At 41.7% G+C, this 23,535-nt stretch overlaps 1 protein-coding gene across 14 annotated transcripts in view; it reads right to left on the bottom strand.

Annotated features, from left to right (window-relative positions):
* The window catches only part of ERC1 (ELKS/RAB6-interacting/CAST family member 1), a 515,798-nt gene that overhangs the window by 24,468 nt on the left and 467,795 nt on the right, over positions 1-23,535 (bottom strand). For 9 of the 14 annotated variants that reach the window (XM_074403327.1, XM_074403335.1, XM_010345058.3 and 6 more), the window contains one exon: positions 22,805-22,993. In XM_074403327.1, the coding sequence (XP_074259428.1) occupies positions 22,805-22,993 (189 nt within the window). Of the gene's footprint in view, positions 1-22,804; positions 22,994-23,535 lie in introns of those variants that run through there. The other 5 variants (XM_074403331.1, XM_010345062.3, XM_074403334.1 and 2 more) reach the window with 1 other exon arrangement.

Raw genomic sequence — 23,535 nt, 5'->3', positions numbered from 1 at the left:
TTCCCCCACAGCCACAGTGGCACGTGCTCAATACACCCTCTATGTCCAGGACAGCACTCTGCTATTTCCAGTGCATGGTATCTGATTCCAGGGCCAGTGTATCAGGTAGAGACTGGAAAGGCTCCCACAGAGAGCTATGGATCTTGCCGGATTTTCTTTTTTTAGTATAAACCTGATACATTCTCTGAGTGGTATCTCCTGACTCCCTGGTGAAATGACGAAATGACCCTTTAATGTGATATAAACTCCTGGCCCAGTTACTCACAAGGGCCATGGAAGGGGTTCCATAGCTGCCAGAGCTTTGGGGTCCAGTGGGTTGCTCTGATTGACCCCTGGGCACGCCTGCCCAGTTCATGGCACAACACAATGATACGGCAAGTTATGTCTGATTTAGCTGACGCTGAGGAGGATGGGGGCGGGGGTGGGGTAGGGTCTGGAGTTGCATGTTACTAATTTTGGATTGCTAAAGGGAAAAAAGTATGTGATGTGATTTGAAAGCTCTTGGGGAAGGTTGGGGTTGAAAGAAAAATATTCCCACAGCCCCCTAAAGCTCAGAGAATTTTGCTGTGAGTGTTTACTTAGGTGAAGAAGGGTGAGAATGAGGGACTCTGGGAAATTTCCAGTCCAGTCTGGCTCAACGAATGCTTAAGGCTCACTACACTTGTGAGCGTAGTTCCCCCAGAAAGTGTGGGTGAAGCCATGGCACTCCAGGCCCCACGTGGCTTCACACAGCTTTATTTTCACAGGAGGGAGGGCAAAGCTCGCACCACAGCAAGCAGTCTGGAAGGATCACCAGGTCTTCCATCTTTGCTTCTCTTCCCAAGGAAACAGCAGGAAAGGACGGTGGGCCCACCCTTCAAAGGAGCCGAGAGAGAGAGCGAGCACCACACAGCCCAGAGGCATGGAATCGCCCCACTGCACACAGCCTGTGGAGGCTGATACCACTCAACAGGTGCCCCAGCTACTCCCATGTGCGGCACTTTATGACAGCTGCCTGTGGGCTGCAGGGTGCTGCACTACACAGTGCTCAAGAGCTGGGCTCAATGAGTCCACCAGCAGGACAGGGAGCAAGAGAGCTGCATGCAGTCACAGCCTGCAGGAGACTCTTAATAAGATATTCTTAGTTATTTACTCTTCCTTTTTCTCCCCCCCCCCCCCCCCCCAAAATCCACAGTGCTTGGTTAGTGCACAACACCTAACACAGACGTGTTTATCTGCTGTTACGGTTTACTGAAATACTCTGCTTGAGCTAGAAGGCAAATGTCCCTGTGGCATCCTGCAGAGGAGTTAACGTTCATAAAGGAGAACAGTTATAGCCAGAGATGCTTCCGACAGGCTTTGAGGACTTTCTTCCCAAGGTTGCATGGGGAAGTGGTGAGAAAAGGTCTGAAGTGGAAGAAATGTCTAGTCCTAACTCTGGCGCTTAGCTTTACCGTCTTGAGCCTCAGCGTACTCTCTAACCTCAGCTTCGTTATGTGTATTAAGAAAAGGGGAGATTAGATGATCTCTAAATTCTTTCCACATTTAATAATCTGTGACTAAATATAGCTCATCCCTGGTTTGCCTTATAAAATAACAGCAGAACAGTGATTCCCCAACTGAGAGCCTGCAGGCTATTTTTTTCTTTTTGTTTTTTTGAGATGGAGTCTTGCTCTGTTGCCCAGGCTGGAGTGCAGTGGCAGGATCTCAGCTCATTGCAACCTCCGCCTCCTGGTTCTTACGATTCTCCTGCCTCAGTCTCCCAAGTAGCTGGGACTACAGGTGTGCACCATAACGTCCAGCTAATTTTTGTATTTTTAGTAGAGACAGGGTTTCACCATGTTGGCCAGGCTGACCTTGAACTCCTCACCTCAAGTAATCCACTTGCCTTGCCTCCCAAAGTGCTGGGATTACAGGCATGAGCCACCGCACCTGGCCCCTGCAGGTTATTTCTAGTTGGAGTTTCTTGTTTTTTTGAAGGCTTCCCCCTGCAGCTTTTCTGTGTTGTATCATACAGTGCTAAGAAAACTCATTACTCCATCTTTTCCATGAGTCCTACCTTCTTGCTAGTTGTATTCTGACATCTATCTGTGGCCTAGTTACTTTAAGAAATAAGTATTTTTTGATTCAAATTTTGGCTCAATCCTTGTAAAAGGCTGATGTGATTTCTCATACACTAGATCGGGAGTCCCCAGCTCCTGGTACTGGGTCCGTGTACTGGTCCAGGCCCTGTTAGGAAATGGGCCAAACAGCAGGAGGTGAGGGTGAACCAGGGAGTCAAGTTTCATCTGTATTTAGAGCCGCTCTTGACGGTGTGCATTACTGCCTGAGTTCTGCCTCTTGTCAGATCAGCCACAGCATCAGATTGTCACAGGAGTGCAAACCCTATTGTGAACCCCACATGTAAGGGATCTAGGTTGCATGCTGCTTGTGAGAATCTAATGCCTGATGATCTATAACTGTCTCCCATCACCCCCAAATGGGACTGTCTAGTTGCAGGAGAACAAGCTCAGAGCTCCCACTGATTCTACATTATGGTGAAGGGTGTAATTATTTCATTATAAATTACAATGTAATAATGATAGAAATAAAGTGCACAATAAATGTAATGCACTTGAATTATCCTGAAACCATCCCCTCCCCGCCACTCCCCTGTCGGTGGAAAAACTGTCTTCCATGAAGCTAGTCCCTGGTGCCAAAAATGTTGGGGACCACTGCTCTAGATGTATCAGGTAGCCTAAAGTCAGAGAATCCTAAGAATAAAGATGCTTAATCATCAGGCCTGGGCTACAGTGAAGAGGTCAAGATGGTTTTTAGTCTGGCCACTGCATCCCTTTTTTGAATCTTCCTTTTCCCAGGCTCTCACTGTTTGTATCATCCTAGATACACTGGGCATGCTAAGGAGAAACTGACAACATGCTGTCCTTCCTAGAAAACTTGCACTTACAAAGGCAGTGCCTCAAAAAGATGCCTAATTCAAAGGAACAAATCGAACTAATGAAATTACAGGCATGCAGGTAGGAGTGATAAAGTTAGGCAGGACCCTTATCCAATATCCCATCACACTTTTCTGTTAAGTTGGCAATAAGATGGTGGTGTCTGAAGTTTGGTTTAGAGTTTACATTAGAAAAGAGTAAGATTTTTCCAGTCTGGTAACATTAAAAACGACTATTTATCTTTAACAAGAACACCATGAAAAATCTCATCAATCAGAACCTGATCTTTAGGGCTATTAAGCATCACTGCAGTTTTACAGCAAGATCTGTTATCTTTAGTGTTAAAATTAAAGGCCCTCTTTCACCAGTTCAGCATATGAGAGGTAGGGGCACTTCCTTTTGTGCCTAGGTGGTCTTTTGTATAAAAAGAGGTAAACAAAGCAGTAAGATAGCATTTATACAGTGTAGAAGAATACCATAATCTTATCTCCAGAAAAATTCCTGATTTCATTCACTTGCTAAACAAGCATGTACTTCATATATTATGGCTTTATGTCTATTACACAGCTCTTTTAGAAAGGGTCAGTCACTAAGTGCCTTTCATACAGTGTTCTTTACTGAATTAACCAGCAGACCCTGAATGGCCCCAAAGGGAGTATACAGTAATTAGTGGACATAACAGATTCACCAGGACCCCCTACCTTTTAACAGGCAGAGCCCCACAGTTTATTTGGAATGCAGTTTCCAGAGCTTGTTTGGCAGTCAGTTATTTGAAACCCTTAACAATTACCTAAGTAGTAGTTAGGTTTGGAAGTTGTTGCCACGAGCCTATTTTACTCATAATGTTTGTTATGGGCTGAGCTGTGTCCCCTCCTAATTGATAGGCTGAAGCCTAAATCCCCAGAACCTCAGAATGATGTGACTGCATTTGGAGACAGGGCCTTTAAAGAAGTGATTAAATTAAAATGAGGCAGTTAGGGTGGTTTCTAATCCAGTATGACCGGTATCCTCATAAGAGGAGGAAATCTGGAGATATAGAAAGACACTGGGGTGCACAGGAAGTGAGGTTAGACCATGTGAGGACACAGCCAGCAGGCAGCCATCTGCATACCAAGGAGAGGGGGCCTCAGGAGAAACCAACTCTGCCAACCCCTTGATCTTCAACTTCCAGCCTCCAGAACCATAGGAAAATCAACTTCTGTTCTGTAAGCTATGCAATCTGTGGTATTTTGTTACAGCAGCCTGAGCAAGCTAAGATAGTGTTGCTGGTGTGCAGTGCCATAGGACCGAACCACCATTTCATAACAGTTTATAGACTGCAAGGTGCCTTCTGAGTTCTAACTCCAGACATCAGGAATATATCTTCACCTGTCTCAGTGGCAACAGAATGTAGCGTAGTCCCATCTTTCCTACTTGGCACCAGAAGGGGGTCTGGGAGAAAACCCCACCTCTGTGGCAGTGGCCCCAGCATCAGGACATTCTCACAAGGCATGCAGGAGACTCTCCAGAAGGCTCAGGGAGTAACAGCAACAATGACTAGTGCTGCTGTGGAGGGCTGGGACTTTTGGTACTGGTGGTACGGTGGGAAGAGTGGCTGTGGCAGCACTGCCCTCGACTCTCTGGGGGAAGTGAGGCTTTCAGGCATGGGCACAGGGGAGTCAACTGGAGAAGAGCAGCAATGTCTGTCTGTAACTGGAGATGGTTCATATTTCAGGGTTCCCGTCTGATTTTACAACTGGGCAGTCATGCCCCACTAGGAGAAGGGTGTGGCCCCACACCTTTTTCTTTGTTCAAATTTACACTGGTTGTCTAGAGATTACTGTTGTACATAGCTTCTGTTCCTATAGGAGCTTCACATCCTTCAGGTGTTTTGAGTGCCCCTGGCATGCACCATTGTAGACACTCTGTAAGAAATTTAAGTTACTTGTATTTCTAGGCTGTCTCAGTAGGATTGGTACCACCAAAGCTTTTGTAAAGAATTTAAAAGTTGGAAGAAAACTGGGCAATCTATTTCAGATGCTCTGACCGGACCGGCAAACTATCATTTCCAAAGTTTCTAAGTCCCACTGGCTTTAGGTCTGCAGTGCCTGTGCAGGTTTTGTTCATGTTTTTTTTGGTATTCACAAGGACTCATTTTCTTCTCTGCTTAGTTGGGGGAGCATTATCTCTGGAAGATGACAGTGGTGACGACAGACTCGTGTTCAATGTCCTGGATTATAGTAATTGTCAAGACTCATTAAAATTCCAGGATGGTAAATAATTGTTACTGCAGGAGCTCAGGGACTCAGGAGGGTAAACTTTCTTCTCTCATGGGAATACGTTCAACACAAAGGAAAAAAGCAATTAGGGCAGCTGAAGACCACTAAGATCTCCATAAGTGCAGAGCTTTGTATTTTATAGAATATTCCATATTCATATTTTAGGACTCTAAAGAGTCCAGTGTGAGGCCAAGCTAATAAAATTAGATTTAAAAAGGCTATTGTGGCCAGGCACGGTGGCTCACGCCTGTAACCCCAGCACCTTGGGAGGTCGAGGTAGGCAGATCACACCGAGACCATCCTGGCTAACATGGTGAAACCCATCTCTACTAAATATACAAATAATCAGCTGGGCATGGTAGTGTGTGCCTGTAGTCCCAGCTACTCAGGAGGCCGAGGCAGGAGAATTGCTTGAAGCTAGGAGACAGAGGTTGCAGTGAGCCAAGATTACACCACTGTACTCGAGCCTGGGTGACACTCTGTCTCAAAAAAAAAAAAAAAAAAAAAAGGCTTTTGCATTCTTTGCTGCAAAGTTGAAGGCACCGAAGAACTGAATTGAGAACAGATGTTTTAATGCTCAGTTTCATTTAGGCCTGGTGAGTCTGGGGTAGGTATTGGTAATGAGGACCAAGAGTCACCCTAGTGTAGAGGTGGACAGAAAGACCTGATAGGCGAGCTGTGAACACCAAAACTCCCCTTCTCTAAGATGAGAGGTAGAAGGAAATGGTTGGGACACTTGTATCGAAACATTTTGGTCCACAGAGGTCTCCTCTAATATTTTCTCTTTCTTTCTCTTTCTGCACAAACAAGATATATTCTACATTTAGCACAAGGTCCCACATATACAACAAAACTGCATGAGGCTGTTCTCAACATCCATCAGAAAAGAACTGAAAATAATACTCAATATTTGTGTAATTTCAACTACGTAAAAGAATTCCTTATCTCCTTTATACTCACATCCCCATTTCCTCTTCTTTCCCCAACTTCATTTGAGAGGATTTTGTTAGAAGGCAGCCATTTTGCAGCCTAAGGTCCAACTTAGTACCCTGTCTTCCCATGGACCTTTGGTGCATCTGCCCAGCTCTTCGCCATAATCCCCCCGCCCTCGCCTTTTTTAAAACGAAGCTTTTCCTTGCCAGAGATTTCAACATCCAATTGGCAAGATACCCTTGTCTTTGCATTAAAAGGTTAATGGCAGCTGTCACAGGAAGAAGAAACTGCCAGGCTTTGTGAGGGCAGAGAGGAGAAAACTACAGTGTTTCTCATCAGTTTGTCAAGACACACACACACCCTCTCTCTCTCTCTCCCTTTCTCTCTCTCTCTCTCCCCATTCTCCAGCCCAGTCCCGATACAGACACACATTTATCTTCACGGCTCTGCAATTCTTTTTGCTGGATTGATGGACCTGCCTCCCACAGTCTCTCACACTATGCTGCCCTTAGGCTTTTGGACAAGAGTTCAGCATCTGAGCTGAGGGAACAAGTTCAAACATCACAAAGAGAAGAAAACCAGATCAGAAACATTCAGGCTGGGAACCAGAACAAAGTTTGCTGCCCCACAAAGAACTATTCTTTTTTCTTTCTTTCTTTTCTCTCCCTGCTGCCCCTCAGGCCCTGCCCCCCAACAGCTATGTTCATTTGGCTACTTGTGCAATACACTCATCTGTGCAGGGATGTTCAGGAGGGAAGAATGAACTGTCATGTGTGCCACTGATGATTGATGTGGTCCCTGAGTGAGGAAGATGACTTCTAGGTTCTGTGTCTAACATTGCCCCAGCAGTAACACCCTTAATCCACCACCTTGAAAAAAGAAGGGTGCAAGTCAAAGAGCGAGTGAGCAAAACTGAGAAAACAAATGGAGAAAGGAATCCAAGGAGAGGATAGGTCTGAGCCAAGTTTTGGAACAATACTTCCTGAAAATTAAAAATGGGACTAAGTGCTGGGAAAGGGACCTGGAATCCAAAGCTCAATGACCCACAGAGGGGGCTGGCTGATGAAAGTTCATTCCACTGTGGTTCAGCCTCTGATGGGAGGCTGGCATTTATGGTAGGGGGAAAAAAAAAAAAGAATTTGTACTCTAGGGAAAAATTCTATTTTTAGCTTTTTAGCAGAATCTATCAGTTGTACTACTTCAAACAGTTCAAAAGGAGACTGGAGGTGGAGTATGATTTTTTTTGTTTTAAATTAAATACAAGTGCACACGTTAATGAATTTTGATGAAGATATCTACCCACATGGCCATCTCCCCGGTCAAAATATAAGACATTTCCATAACCCCAGAAGGTTCTGTTTTATAATCTTTCAGTCAATTTCTGTAAGTAACCATTGTTCTAATTTTTATCACCACAGATTAATTTATTCTATTCCTGAATGTCATATAAATGGAATAATACCTTTAGTACATATTTTTTTGTTTGGCTTCTTTTGCTTAACATAGTGTGTTTGAAGATTCAGTTGTGTGTATCAGTAGTTCATTCTTTTTTATTGCTGGGTAGTATTCCATTATATGATATATAATCATTTAAAAATACCTATTCTGTTAATGGACCTTTGAGTTGTTTCCACTTTTGGACTTTTTCCAATAAAGCTGCTATGAACACTCTTACACAAGTCTTTTTGTGGACATATGTTTTCATTTCTTTTGAGTAAGAATGGAATTCCTGGGATACAGGACTGATGTACATCTATAGGAAACTGCTTATCAGTTTTCCCAAATCTTATGCCATTTTACATTCTCATCACAACGTATCAAGAGTTCCAGTTGCTCCACATCCTCACCAACATTTGGTACTGTCAGTTTTGTTAATTTTAGCTATTTTAGTGATACTGTAGTACTATCTCTATTTGTGGCTTTCATTTGCATAAACATTTATTAATGTGCTTACTTTGTATATTTGGAGAGTCTGTTCAAGTCTTCTGCCCATTTAAAAACTTATGTTGTTTTAAATATCTAATAGATATTAAATATCTATTAAATATCTTTTGTTACTGATTTTTAAAATATCTTCTCGATACAAGTACTTTGTTGTGTGTGTGTGTGTATGTATGTATGTATTTAGTGAGTATTTTTCCCCAATAATGATGAGCAGAAGTTTAAAGTTTGATAAAGTCCAATTTACCATTTTGTTCTCTTAAGTTTAGTGATTTATGTCTCTATGTCTGCTGAATTGGGGGTAGTTTTAACAATATGTTATGTGTCTTTCGGTTAATATCTGGAATTAAAACACATTCTTTATTAAGGCTTAAAACAACCACCCATTGCTACAAAGACTCAATTTTATTTTATTTTACTTTTATTACTATTATTATTATTATTATTATTTGAGACAGAGTTTTGCTCTTGTTGCCCAGGCTGGAGTGCAATGGTGTGATCTTGGCTCACTGCAACCTCTGCCTCCTAGGCTCAAGCAATTCTTCTATCTCAGCCTCCCAAGGAGCTGATATTACAGGTGCCTGCTACCAAACTAGGCTGTTTTGTATTTTTAGTAGAGACTGGGTTTCACCACATTGGCTAGGCTGGTCTCGAACTCCTGACCTCAGGTGATCGGCCTGCCTCAGTCTCCCAAAGTACTGGGATTACAGGCATGAGGCACCACGCCCAGGTCAAAGGCTCAATTTTAGAACCAAAACATTGGCTTTATCTAAAATTCCTGGGTGACAAAGATTTTAAAAATGAAAGTTGCACTTTCAAAAATATTCATTTAACATAGGGGTCATACATGCCTCATCGAATTGGCCATATATTCCATGTGGCTAATTAGATGAGATGATCTTATCAAATGGGTATAATATTGACAAGTATGGTGAGGTTGGGGAGGGGGCATTAAGTGTTGGGATTCAACCTTAGTTTTTAAAACTCTCCAAAAGGATGTGGGAAAAATCTTGGAGAATCTAGGCACTGAAATAAATGATTATAACATATTATATCTCTCTGAGTAAAACAGAAATCTATGAGTCTATTCTGGTATAGACTTCACCCAGATTTCTTAATTGCTAACATTTTACATTTGCCATATCATTCTCTTGATAAATGGACATGTGTATTCACATCTGTCTATATCTGTATCCTTATCTGTGTCTCTATCTGTATCACTCTGTGAATGTTTCCTAGTGTTAAATTCAGGTGACAATTGTTTGGCAAGGATACCACCTGTGTTCTTCTCAGAGCATATGACCAAGAAGCACATGTTGATGTGTCCCATTATTGGAGATGCTAACCTTAATCACTTGGTTTAGATGGTGTGTGTCAGATTTTTGCAATGTAAATTATAAATATTTTGTGCCAATTAACTGAAATACATTTTTGTGTGTTTGAAGAGAAATTTTCAATCTATGCAAATAGGCTGTTCTTAGCAAACCTGTACCCAGTGTTTTTCACAAGCATTGATGATACTTGCCCAAATCAGTTACTACTATAATGGTGCCAAATGGAGATTCTCTAATTCCGTAATTCTGTCTACATTATGCTGGCATTCAAGTACAGGCTAGAGTTTTCCTTTTCCTCCATTTATGTTTTCACTCATTCATTTCTTTATACCATCACAGACTCATAGATTTCTATTTTATTCAATAGAATATTGATTATTTCTAGTCCTGAGATCTGAAAGAAATTTCTCCCCCATGGGTCCTCATAAAAAATCTAATTGTAAGCAACATCTTTGGTATCCTTCCATATATCCTTTCATATATTAGAGACTTTTTTTTTTTTTTTTTGAGATATAGTTCACTCTTGTTGCCCAGGCTGGAGTACAATGGCACAATCTTGGCTTACTACAACCTCCACCTCCCAAGTTCAAGCGATTCTCCTGCCTCAGCCTCCCTAGTAGCTGGGATTACCGGAATGTGTTGTTATAATCTGTTACTATCATTACTTACTTTGATGCTCAAATTCCTCAAGATTTTCCCCATGTTATTTTGGTATATCCCTACCATTCTTGGAATGCTTCCTTACTTTCTGGGATTATCATCTGCTTTCTTACATATAGCCCTAGATTCAAATCATTTCTCCAAAGAGCTCTCGTTCCTTCTTGTGAGAAAAGGCATCTAATAAACCAACATTTGGGTACTAAGTGAGCTCTCTGTTACTGAGTATCACTGGTTTCAGGTCACTTCAGCAGAATAAGGTTAGAAAATACATGCATGCATATGTATGTATATATACACATACACACAGAGAAATCTAAATCAATTTATCTGTTTAAAATCATGAATTCATATCAATACCTCTAAAAACAATCCAACCCGATAGGGTTTTCTGTATCTGGTACTCTTATCTCCTATCATGACAAACACATTATCCTCAGTATATTAGCCCCAATAATTTACTCATTTGCTTGATATCCTGGTATGTAACCAATCTCTCAACCATGTCAGCTACCTTCTTGGCCCTGGCCTACTATTTCCACTCATGCTAGCTGAGTCCTCAGCCCTTGCCTGCCAAAAAATGTTGGCTATTCGGGTTGGCTTCTTGGTCCTAGCCTGACAAACACACCAGCTATGCTAGCAGAATCCATGGTCCTGCCAAATGCCCTGATCCTGAGGACCAGCTCCACTACTAAATATATCAACCATGCTGGTCAAACCCTGTACCTCTGTCCTGCCAGTCATTTTGGTTGTTATCAGTTGAATACTTGCGACCAGCCTCACTGACCATGAAAGGTGATTCCTTGGCCACAATAAAGGGGAAGGGGCAGATTGACTTTTCTTTTCTTTTTTGAGACAGGGCCTCACTCTATGGCTCAGGCTGGAGGGCAGTGGTGTGATCTTGGCTCACTGCAGTCTCAGTGTGCTGGGCTCAAGTGACCCTCCCACCTCAGCCACCCAAGTAGCTGGGACCACAGGCATGCACCACCATACTTGGCTATTTTTTTTTCCCTTTTTCAATTAACTTTTAAAGTGTATGACTCTATACTTGAAAGGAACACTGAATAACTACATTCTGGTAACTGTCAAAGAGTAGATCCTGAACATATTGCTGCTTAATATACAACAAAATTTGGTTGAGACAACTAGTATTTAGAGAGTACTGCCTAAATCTTTCCAAATACTTGAAAATTTATTCCCTACATTAAGTAGTAGATTAGATATTTGAGTACTTGGGCAGCAATATTTAGAGACTCCTAGAAAATAGTTCTTATGAAATGTACTTTGGCATTATGGTATTGCTGACATGTTTCTTAAAAAAAGAAGTCTTCTGAACCTCATGGCTGTACATATGGAAGGATGTTGAAGATGCTGCTTACAATTACATTTTTTATGAGGACCCATGGGGGGGAATTTTTTCCTGTTTTTGTTTTAATCTTGTGGGATACTATAAACTGCATACTATAGAGGTGTCACTTAATCATGGTGATACATTCTGAGAAATGCGTCATCAGTTGATCTTGTGGGAACATCATAGAGTGACTTACACAGATCCAGGTGGTATGGCTACTACACACTGAGGATATATGGTACAGCCTACTGGTTATAGGCTACAAACCTGTACAGCATGTGATTGTACTGAATACTGTAGGTGACCGGGAACACAGTGGTATTTCTAGATCCAAACATATCTAAACATAGAAAAGGTATGGTAAAAATATGGTATTACCATCTTATGGGAGCACTATGGAATATGGAGTGTGTCACTGCCTGAAACATTGTCATGTTGCGCATGATAATAATTAAATCTCCGACAGTGCCTGTGAGCTCACTCCTGACTTCACCTTACTTTTTCTGTCTTCATTTTATCTAGATTATTAGAATTATGGGGATGGGAATGCAGAAAAGAACAAAGTTCTTCTGGTGATTCTGATGGCCCACCCTCTCTGACGGCTGCCACCCTCTCTGAGAAGCACAGCTCCAGAACTACTCACTGCATCTGGAGGACTGTGAGACTCAGACCTGAGTTTCTGCCTGCTTATTTCATCTTCTGATGTGTGCTCCCCCTTAGCCTTACATTACAACTGTATGATATGACTATAACTTCCAATTTTATATAAAGAAGTAAAAAAATCACATGAACTAGATAAGAAAATTCCTTTGAAGAGATAAAATAATGGCTGTTCTTTCACATATGCAAGATATTTAGAAACAGTATCTTCTTGGTCATAAGGTGTCTCCAATCTGACCTGGTCCAAGTTTACTTAGCTGCTGGAACTTGACAAGATTGCAGCTAGAGGTAAAGTGGCCCTGAATTCATTATTTCAACAACATAAGCTTGGTAGAATCTAGAGACAAGAAATCCAAAGAAATAGAAACCAAATACTTAAGTCTTCAAAAAATATCTGCAAACCAAAATAAAGTATGCAGAATTAACTACATATAGGTAGCGAAAACCAAATCTACTTAGTCAGACTATCTGACTCTGACCAATGTGTATAAAATCACAATACATAAAATTTCTTCAAACTAGGATACTTTTGAAGAACAATATTATGCCCCAACTTTGTTACCACTTTCACTCTACAATTACATGAGCCATTGCACTGGTGACAAATTGAAAAGTTGAAGTTATTGTTGCAGGAAAATTGTGTTACACAGCACAGTGGTATATGAATAAGAGAGCCATAGGAGGCTCATAAATGTTTCCTCACCTCATCGTAAAGCTGAACACAATCACTTGCAGCTATGAGAAAGATCACATACTTGAGTGTGGTCTTTCTAATATCTGCACCTGTGGATATAGAACTTTCCCACTCTGTTGCATCTTTCAAAACGAAGGAATTAATGTGTAGCACATGTTCACTACTGCCTTTTAAAATCATATACAATGTTTATATAAAACCCATTGTTACCCTTCACAAATGAAGCAGGACTCAAATCTGAGTTCTACGAAAAGGTCTGACACTTTCAAAATGAAAAACTTTGAATTTATATACAAGAGATGATTTGACAAAAAAGTTTTCGTTGAAAATTATTCACAATTTTTTTTTTTTGAGACAGAGTTTCTCTCGTTACCCAGGCTGGAGTGCAATGGCGCGATTTTGACTCACTGCAACCTCTGCCTCCTAGGTTCAAGTAATTCTCCTGCCTCAGCCTCCCGTGTAGCTGGGACTACAGGCGTGCACCACCATACCCAGCTAGTTTTTGTATTTTTAGTAGAGACAGGGTTTCACCATGTTGACCAAGATGATCTCGATCTCTTGACCATCTGCCTCGGCCTCCCAAAGTGCTGGGATTATAGGCATGAGCCACTGCAGTCGGCCTTCTTTTTTTTTTGAGACAGTCTCGCACTGTTGCCCAGACTGGAGTGCAGTGGCATAATCTTGGCTCACTGCAACCTCTGCCTCCCGGGTTCAAGCGATTCTCCTGCTTCAGCCTCCTGAGTAGCTGGGATTACAGGCGTGTGCCACCACGCCCAGCTAATTTTTTTTGTACTTTTAGTGGAGATGAGGTTTCATCATGTTGGTCAGGCTGGTCTCAAATTCCCGACCTCAAATGATCCTCAGTCTCCCAAAGTGCTGGGATTACAGGCATGAGCCACCACACCCAGCCTTCTCCCAATTTTCATGGAGTTCAACTTAAAAGCCACTAACAGAACTCCCTGAGTAGATGTTAGTTCTATGTTAGCTAATGTCAATGCTCAATTCATGGAGGCACTAACAAGGCTTCCTGTCCAACAGATGGCAATAGTGCTTGGCAGTGAAACCAGGGCATCTTATATATAAGGAGAAGTTCTAAGTGCCGTGCAGAACCCCTTGACCTGGAATTTCAGTGATCTGTGATTCTGAAAGCTAACACAGTGGTCAAATATGTGAGCATCCACAGAGAAGATGCTTAAATCTAAAACTGAACTTGAGAGGACAGTAAGGGGGTTGGGGCGTGCTGAAGAGAGGTTGATTAGGGGGTAAAAATATAGTTAGATAGAAATAAGACCTAGTGTTCCATAGATCAATAGGGTGACTACAGTTAATATTAATATGTTGTACATTTTATGAAGATTAGAAGAGAATTTCAAGGTTCCTAGCACTAAGAAAGAATATTTAAGGTGACAGATATTCCAATTATTCCATTTATTACACAATATATGGATGTATCAAATTATTATCCATACTCCAAAAATATGTATATCTATGATGTATCAATTGAAAAAAACCCCTGAATTTAATAAAACCTTTTTCTTAGTGCTAGGTCAAGACACTGTACCATAATAGTGTTCCACCTTGACATTACCTCAATCTATTTTTTAAAAAAATGCTTCTTTAGGGCTCCAGGACCATAAATAAAATCATCTAAGAATCACCCTCTCTGAAAAATTTCAATAATATGTTTTCTTCTAATATCAAATGACTAGAGGGCCTGAGTTCAGTAAGTAATAATGAACTGCCAGCCTAAGTGGTATGAGACGATATATTTCAAATTTATAGCACACTAAACAATATTGTACTTTGTTTACGGAAACATGAAAAATGTATTAAAAAGCTAAAAATGTGGACTATAAAAACGCCCACCAATTTAGGACAGTGGCTGCCACTGTAGTTGAAAAAAGAAAAATGCAGCTGAGAAGAGGTATAAAGAAGACTTCACTTGTTACTAGAGGCAGGAAAAACCAGTGTTTTTCCTAATCTCACTCAGTCAACACAGCTCTTCTGACACCGGAGACACCAACTGGATGTCCTATAATTTAATTCAATTCTGATACTAATTACCTGGAGACAGTGTCAGACCCCATAGATTAAGGGCTCAGTCCCACAATATCCACCCTCCAGCTTTAGATGCCAATCACAAGCCCAAGGTTGTGACCTGTGCTTCTGACTGACCAGCTATAAACTGGAGTTCCCATGATCCCTTCCTTGGATTAGGTTAATTTGATAGAATGGCTTACAGGACTTGGGGAAAGAAATACTTTACTTACGTTTATCCATTTATTACAAAGGATATTTCAAAGGATACAAATGAACAGGCAGATGAAGAGATGCATAGGGCAAGGCATGTGGAGAGGGGTGTGGAGCTTCCATGCTCTCTCTGGGCACTACCTCCTGCACCTCCGTGTGTTCGGCTGGCTATCTAGAACCCATTTGGACACTATCCTTTGAGTGTTTATGGAGGATTCATTAAGTAGGCATGATTAATTACATCACTGGCCATTGGCAATCAATTCAACCTGTAGCTCCCCTCCTCTCCCAAGAGGCTGGGTTGTGGGCTGGAGAGCCCCAACCATCTATCACAGGGTTGGTTCCCTTGACAACCAGTCTCATCTAGAGTTCCCAGCCACCAATCATCTATTAGCATTAAAGGGGGAGGAGGGAGGGAGGGGAGGGGGAAGAGGGGAGAGAGTGTAAGATGTGGGGACCATTCTCTTGAGTATGCTCCTTGAATTTTATTTCTACTTGGTCAAAAAAGATTTTTCAAACTGGTTGAGCAGAAGGAACACCTTGTTTCCCCTCTGATTCTTCTCATGCTACCATTCTTTTTGAGGGTGAGGGGTGAGGAGTGGAGTCTCATTCTGTCCCCCAGGCTAAGTGTAGTGACGTGATCTCAGCTCACTGCAACCGCCACCTCCTGAGTTCAAGCGATTCTCCTGCCTCAGCCACCCAACTAGCTTGGATTACGGGAGTATGCCACCACATCTGGCTAATTTTGTATTTTTGGTATAGAGGGGTTTTGCCATGTTGGACAGTCTGGTCTCAAACCCCTGGCCTCAAGTGATCCGGCCGCCTTGGCCTCAAAAAGTGTTAGGATTATAGGCGTGAGCCATAGCATGGTATTACCAGAACATGGTAACATGAGATGTTATCATGTTCTCTCTCTTGCTGTTCAAACAGTCCACCTCGCCTATCCAAGTAAGCACAAATTAAAGTACCAGTAATCTGTCAGCATTCAAAAAGCCTAAGAATGCATATACAATGGGGCTGTTTTAATCATCTCTCTTTTATATGTATTCGATATAGAAATGTATTTAAAAAATTGGCACATAAGTTTAATAGACTACAGCTGTCCAAGTAGGCAGAACTTGAGCGTGCTAGATAAAGAGAACTTTGTGTAAACATGTGCAAAGGACCAGGAGATGCTGAAAGCCTTAAAATAACGCCTTTTGTGTATTTTCCTTTCTTTTTTTTGAGACGGAGTCTCAAACTGTTGCCTGGGCTGGAGTGCAGTGGTGCGATCTTGGCTCACTGCGACCTCCGCCTCCTGGATTCAAGTGATTCTCCTGCCTCTCAGCCTCCCAAGTGGCTAAGACTACAGGCACGCACCACCAGGCTCAGCTAATTTTTGTGTCTTTAGTAGAGACAGGGTTTCATCAAGTTGACCAGGATGGTCTTGATTTCTTGACCTCGGGATCCGCCTGCCTCGGCCTCCCAAAGTGTTGGGATTACAGGCGTGAGTCGCCATGCCCGGTCCCTTTGTGTATTTTCTTCTTTCACCTTGAAACCTGACAATAACCCAAGTTTATAAGGAGTACTACTACTGCACAGAATGTAGAAATCCCTAAAAGAACACTGTTCCCACACTAACAAGAACAGGCTGGACAAGCTACAAAATAAAAAAAAAATTTTTTTTAGCTCATTGGAGTGGCAATCCCAAGGTAACTAGGTGAACTGAATTCATAGGTAATGAGCCCATTTGAGGAGAGATGGGACACACCTCTGGTGGCACACTGGAGAAAGAGGTGGCAGCCATAAAGCGGGTAGAAAGAAAAGAGCCTGACTGATCCAAATCCCTCAGAGCCCCAGACACAAAGGAGTACTCACCCACTGTCCAACTCTTCCACTGGTTCCCATTGGCTTTGTTGGAAAGATTGGGCACAGAGCAGGAAACTGAGAGAGCACTCCTCTATGGTGCAGAGGTGTGGGCTTGCCAACACTGAGGGCAGAGCAGGCGCATGAGAGAAGTCTAGCCATGCTCTGGCCTGTGTGAGCACATATGTGACTGGCTCCAGTGGTGACAGGCCCATGAGTTCCACCTGTACCCTGGGCTGTCCTTTGATATGAAGAAAAAGAAATGTGCTAGGGAAGAGATTTTCCAAATTGGGTGGAAAGAACATCTTAAATCCCTTCTGATTCTCATGCTATCATTCTTTAAGAACACGAAACCCAGAGAAGGGCAATAAAGACTTCAGTGCCTGGAACCTAGCCCTACTGTGACAGAAAAAGCTGTGCGCTGCTGGGGGCAGGGAAGAAACCTTCATGGCCTCTGTTCCTAGGCTAGAGAAGGAGTATAAAATCTGCCCTACCTCTTGTGCTGACATTAGGCAAAAGCAAACTGCCAGGAAGGAGACAGGGAGTCCAGTAGGCCCCCTAAATTATGCACTGGTTCAAACTGGAAGTCTGCTGCTACTGCGGACAGGGTAGGAAATACGCCAACAGTCTAGACCTGTGCTGAGTAGGGGGAGATGTTGTCTGTCATTGGAGGTGGGACAGAAGCACCAAGATCGAGACTGGAGCGGGAAAATGAAGAAGCCACTCCTGACCAACCCAGAGTCTTATATTGAGTTAACAACAACAGTCTACTGCTTGGAGAAGGACAAGAGCATAGAGAGAAAGCCCTCTGAGGTGCAGGCACGAAGGACATGCTGAAAGCTGAGAGAGAAGCATGAAACAGAAACATTAGCACCATAGAGCTCACATTAAGCATATGAAAGTGGCAATCTACCACTGGAAATCTTAAGGCCTGTGGTGCAGTGAAGGTAACTATAGTGGAAAGAAGCCCAAACCAGCTCAATTAGAGACTTACTTGATTCAGTCCCCAATGCTAATGGCCTGACAGAAGAAGAGGAATGTATATTTCCAGATATAAGTATTATTTACCTTGGTTTCTACTGTTCTTTTTACTTAGACTATTAATATTTAATATACTTGATCTTAGCCAAAAGGCCGAGAAGCAATGATACTATTTAACATTTAGTAAAAAATTATGAGACACACAAAAAAGAAAGTGAACTTAAAGATAGATCAATAGAAATTATCCAAACTAATAACAGAAAACTTCAAGTTTAATAAGAAAATGTAGAAAACAGAACAGAACAGAAATCCAAGAGATATGGGACAATCTCAAATGATCTAACTAATACGTAATGGTAGTTATAAAAGGAGAAGAAAGAAGTGGGCAGAAGATACATCTGAAGAGGTAATGGCCAATAATTTTCCAAAACTAATGAAATACAACAAAACGCAGATCCAGAGAAGGGGCTCAGATAATTCCAAACAAGATAAATATACAGAAAAACACAACTAGGTACATTATCAAATGGTTGAAAAAGATAAAGAGAATATCTTGAAAGCAGCTGGAGAAAAAAAGAACATGGTTTATCAACCAACAAACCAGCCAACCCACCCACTCACCCTCTCAGCCCAAAACAAAGCTGTATGAATATAGCAGACTTCCAGCTGGGTGTAGTGGCTCACACCTGTAATCCTAGCATTTTGGAGGCCAAGGCGGGTGGATTACCTGAGGTCAGGAGTTTGAGACTAGCCTGACCAACATCGAGAAATCCCATCTCTACTAAAAATACAAAATTAGCTGGGTGTAGTGGCGCATGCCTATAATCCCAGCTGCTTGGGAGGCTGAGGCAGGAGAATCACTTGAACCCAGGAGGTGGAGATTGTAGTGAGCAGAGACTGTACCATTGTACTCTAGCCTAGGCAACAAGAGCAAAACACTGTCTCAAAAAAAAAAAAGAATATATAAGATTTCCACATAAACTATACATGCCGAAAGAAAATGGAACCACATCTTAAAAGTATTAAAGGAATGAGGAAAAAAAATCCCTGTCAACCAAGAAATCTGTGCCCAGAGGAGAACATCTCACAAACAAGGTGCATTAGTTTTCTAGGGTTGCCACAATAAAATACCACAGTCTGGGTGGTGGCAGTGACTCACATCTTATGTTTCTTGGCCTTTAAAGCTGAAGTCAAAACTCTGATCACAATACTTTCACAGGCAAGTCATTTTGTATTGTTAGACAACCTAAATTACCCCCTTACATTCTTACTTGGGGTAAGGAAGCAGGAAATGGGTTGGTTTCTCCACCAATCTTTAGAAGCTATGAAGAAACTTATAGTAGGGGTTGTTAGTTGTTGTATTCCTCTGTAGACGACCCAGGTCTCGTTTCTCAGGGACTGCTGAGGAGAATACAATTTCACACACCTCAAACAGTAGCTTCAGTAACGGAAGTACATTCTCAATTAAGGGGAAACATGACAATATTAACAGAGTTCATGTGTGTGAGCACAATTGTTTGGATGAGTGCAGTAGCTTGACTATAACACAATGTGCAATGGGAAGTCTATTAATCAGGTTTCATTCACTCAAAACTGGCTGAAAAATCCTTAGTTTGAAATTTTCTATCTTGGTCTCACCCTGAAGATGTTTGCTTTTTTTTTTTCCCTTTGGTAAGATTAAGTCCATCCAGGCATATTGAAAATACAAGACTGAGCAGAAATACCTTTTCCATTTCAAAGACAAGCTGGCTAGGCATGGTCACTCATTCCTGTAATCCTAGCACTTCAGGAGGCTGAGGCGGGCAGACTGCCTGAGCTCAGGAGTTCAAGACCAGCCTGGGCAACATACTAAAATACAAAAAATTCGCCAGGCATGGTGTTGTACACCTGTAGTCCCAACTATTCAAGAGGCTGAGGCATGAGAATTGCATGAACCTGAGAGGCGGAGTTTGCAGTGAGCTGAGATCGCACCACTACGCTCCAGCCTGGGTGACAGAGTGAGACTCTGTCTCCAAAACAAAAACAAAACAAAGACAAGCTATTTTACAAAGCAATAATTTAACGCCAGTTAAACTTAAATATATTAAGAAGCACTCAGGTTTTTTTTTTTTTTTTTTTTTGCGATGGGGTCTTGCTCTGCCACCCAGGCTGGAGTACAGTGGCACGATCTCAGCTCACTGCAGCCACGATTGTCCAGGCTCACACCATCCTCCCACCTTAGCTACCTGAGCATCTGGGGCTACAGGAATGTGACACTGTGTCTGGATAATTTTAATTATTTGTAAAGACGAGGTCTTGATGTGTTGCCCAGGCTGGTTTTGAACTCCTGTGCTCAAGGGATTTTCCTGTCTCAGGCTCCCAAAGTGCTGGGATTACAGGTGTGAGCCACTGTGCCTGGCAGCACTGGTTTTAAGAAGCACTATTTTTCTGCAAAATTCTGAAGCAAAAGTCTCTAAAATGAATAGCCATGGGCCCTGTTTTCGATGGGCTTTTGATTGCATTGTAATTATGAATATATTTATTTATTTCCACTACATTTTTACTATATGGTTATCAATATAAAAAGGAGCTATTAGGAATGTAATACAGTCCTTTTTTTTTCCTTTCCTTTCTTTTCTTTTTTTTTCTTTTTGGAAACAGGGTCTCACTTTGTCACCACCCAGGCTAGAGTATAGTGGCACAATCATAGCTCACTGTAGCCTTGAACTCCTGGGCTTAAGCAATCCTCCTGCCTCAGCCTCTTGAGTAGCTGAGACTATAGGTGTAAGCCACAGCACCTCACTGAATTTAATACTGTCCTTTACATTTTTTTCCTCTTTCAAGAAAGAAAGAAAGAAATAAAAATTCCTGGGCCAGGTGTGGTAGCTCATGCCTGTAATCCCAGCACTTTGGGAGGCCGAGGTGGGTGGATCACCTGAGATCAGGAGAGAGACCATCCTGGCCAACATGGTGAAACCCTGTCTCTATTTAAAAAAAAAAAAGAAGAAGAAAATAAAATTCCTATGGCAACAGGCTAAATTTGAGAAGTAGGTCTTATATTTTCACAGCAAATAAATGAGGTGCCTTGAATAACTAGTTAGGCTGTGAAATATGTCTATGAACTATTAGGCAATATCCACATCATGAGAAAGTAAGTACAGCTCTAAGTCTCACCAGGTTGCATTTCTTGACTTGTGTGTTGTCACTGTTATCTTTAATATCATACCACAGGAAGTTTTGTATTAAATACAATTTACCTTCACACACCATGAGTAAACAAACAATATTTAACAAATAGAAAGTATTTAGCTAGAAATAGTGCATAGCTTCAAAGTTCTGATGAAGAGTGTTAGTAAGTTTACAACATCTGTGCATTTCTTTAGACTTCTGTTGGTATGATGAAGTCTGAAAGGGGTAAGGAATATCACTGACCTCTATCAGTAAACTAGGAGCAAAAAAGAGCTTTAAATTCAAAAACTGACCTGTTTTTCTCTTTTTCTGTTTATTTCTCAGTGTTTATCAACTTTTTCTTTGCTTCCCTTTCCATGTCTGTACTCTATCCCTACTTCATCCTGTCTTCTGTTTCTTTTGTTACTGATTTTTGTCTCCAGTCTAGCATTACCCTGTCTTTATTGAACTAAAAATCATAACATGTAAAAAAAGGAATCACTGGATTTTTACAGGTGACAGTAAACAGAAAATGTAGTATAGGGAGTACTATGGACAGAATGTTTACCCTTCTCCCCTCAATTCATATGGTGAAATCCCAACCCCCAATGTGATGGAATTAGGAGGTGGGCCTTTGGGAGGTGATTAGTTCATGAGGTCTGCAGAATGCAATAGGAAAAAAGGAACCAGAAATCAACAATGCCGGGGCCCCTGATCTGGGACTTCCAGCCTCCAGAACAGAGAGAAATAAATGTCTGCTGTTTATCAGCCGCCCAGTCTGTGCTACTTTGTTTTACCAGCCTGAATGGACTAAGACATGGGATTAACCTGAACTACTCAGACTTTCCTTCAGTGGCTACCACTTCTCTGTAATAACTTACGACAATGTTAACAGATTGGCCTTAGCCTTCTCCCTTATAAATCAGCCCTTCCTGATACTTGAGTAAGTTACACTGAGGCAAGAATCGAGTAGTATTTCTTTCAAAAGGTAATTCCAAGTATCTGTTGAAGACTATTCATTGTCAAGAATCTTGAATCTAAGAGGAAAATGGTGGTTACCAGGGGCTGGAAAGATGTTGCTAAAAGGTTTCAAAATTTCCATTAGACAAGGACGAATAAGTTCAAGTGAGCTAGTGTACAACTGGCCAGGTCCAGTGGCTCACGTCTGTAATCCCAGCACTTTGGGAGGCCGAAGTGGGTAGATTACTTGAGGCCAGGAGTTTGAGACCAGCCTGGCCAGAATGATGAAACCCCATCTCTACTAAAGACACAAAAAAATTAGCAGGGCATGGTGGCACATGCCTGTAGTCCCAGGTACCTAGGAGGCTGAGGCAGGAGAATGGCTTGAACCCAGGTGGTGGAGGTTGCAGTGACTAAGATTGCACCATTGCACTCCAGCCTGGATGACAGAGCAAGATTCTGTCTCAAAAAAAAAAAAAAAAGAGAGAGATCGAGTGTACAACATGCTGAATATACTTAATAACAATGTATTGCTGAGAGTAGATTTTAACTGTTTTCACCACACACACACTCAAAAATGAAAAGTATACGAGGTAATGCAAATGTTAATTAGCTCTATTCAGCCATTCCACGACGGACAAACATTTCAAAATTACATGTTTTACATGAGAAATATGCATTTTTAATTTGTGAATTAAAAAAAAATAAAACAATAAAAAAGCAATGAAAAATCATTTTAAAAATGGTATCCGGAAATGCTTTACCACCCCAAAATCTTGAATCTGAACACAGAATTCCCCAAGGTACCATTGCTGCATCAACCTACATAGCAAATGGATTTTCACAGGCTCTTGTCAAAGTGTGAGTGAGAGGCTCACCTGCCCCTGGGTCATCTTCTGCAGCTCATTCTCCCAAGCCACCTGGTCATCGTCCAAGTTATAGGAAGCTGGTGGAGTGAGTCCACGGAGGATCAGGGGGTCTCGGTCATGGCAGAGGGCTGTCAGGTGTCCAATGTACAACTTTAATTTACTTCTATTTTGGTCAAGTTCTAAGAGGGGCTGGATGATCTAAGGCAAAAGAAATCATAACAGTAAGAAAAGTCAAGGTCAGTCTGAAATGAGGGACTCAAATATTCTTTATGCCTCCCAAGTAAAAGATAATTGACCAGAGACTAAAGCTCTTCTAATCACTACTGAAATCTTCAAGATTATAGAAACATTTTCACACACTGTCACACATTTATGCTGTCACACCCAGCTGCCCTTTTGGGAGACAGGAAGAGAATGCTGGCTTAATATATCCACACTAGGCAGATAGCTCTGTATTGAGGCAGGAATAAAGCACAGGACTGACTTGTTTTTACAGAGATGCTATTCCTGATACAGAAAGACTCCAGTTACCTCACAATTTCTCTTTTCACTTATGTATGAGTGGATTACAAAAAACTGCTAGTGAAAGCTGCTCATCTGAAATCCTGGACTACATATACTTCAAATGTTCCTCCACCTCCTGGAATGGAAGAAAAATTCCGTCTCTGGAGAAAGTGCATGTTTTTCTTGGCCAAGAGATGTGATGAGCGAACTCATTATGAATTCTGCCTCATCCTGGC

This window comes from Saimiri boliviensis, chromosome 7 (assembly GCF_048565385.1).
Source record: "Saimiri boliviensis isolate mSaiBol1 chromosome 7, mSaiBol1.pri, whole genome shotgun sequence".
Lineage (NCBI taxonomy): Eukaryota > Metazoa > Chordata > Mammalia > Primates > Cebidae > Saimiri > Saimiri boliviensis.
Note: the sequence above shows the minus strand (reverse complement) of the source record. Positions and strands in the feature narration are given on the sequence as shown.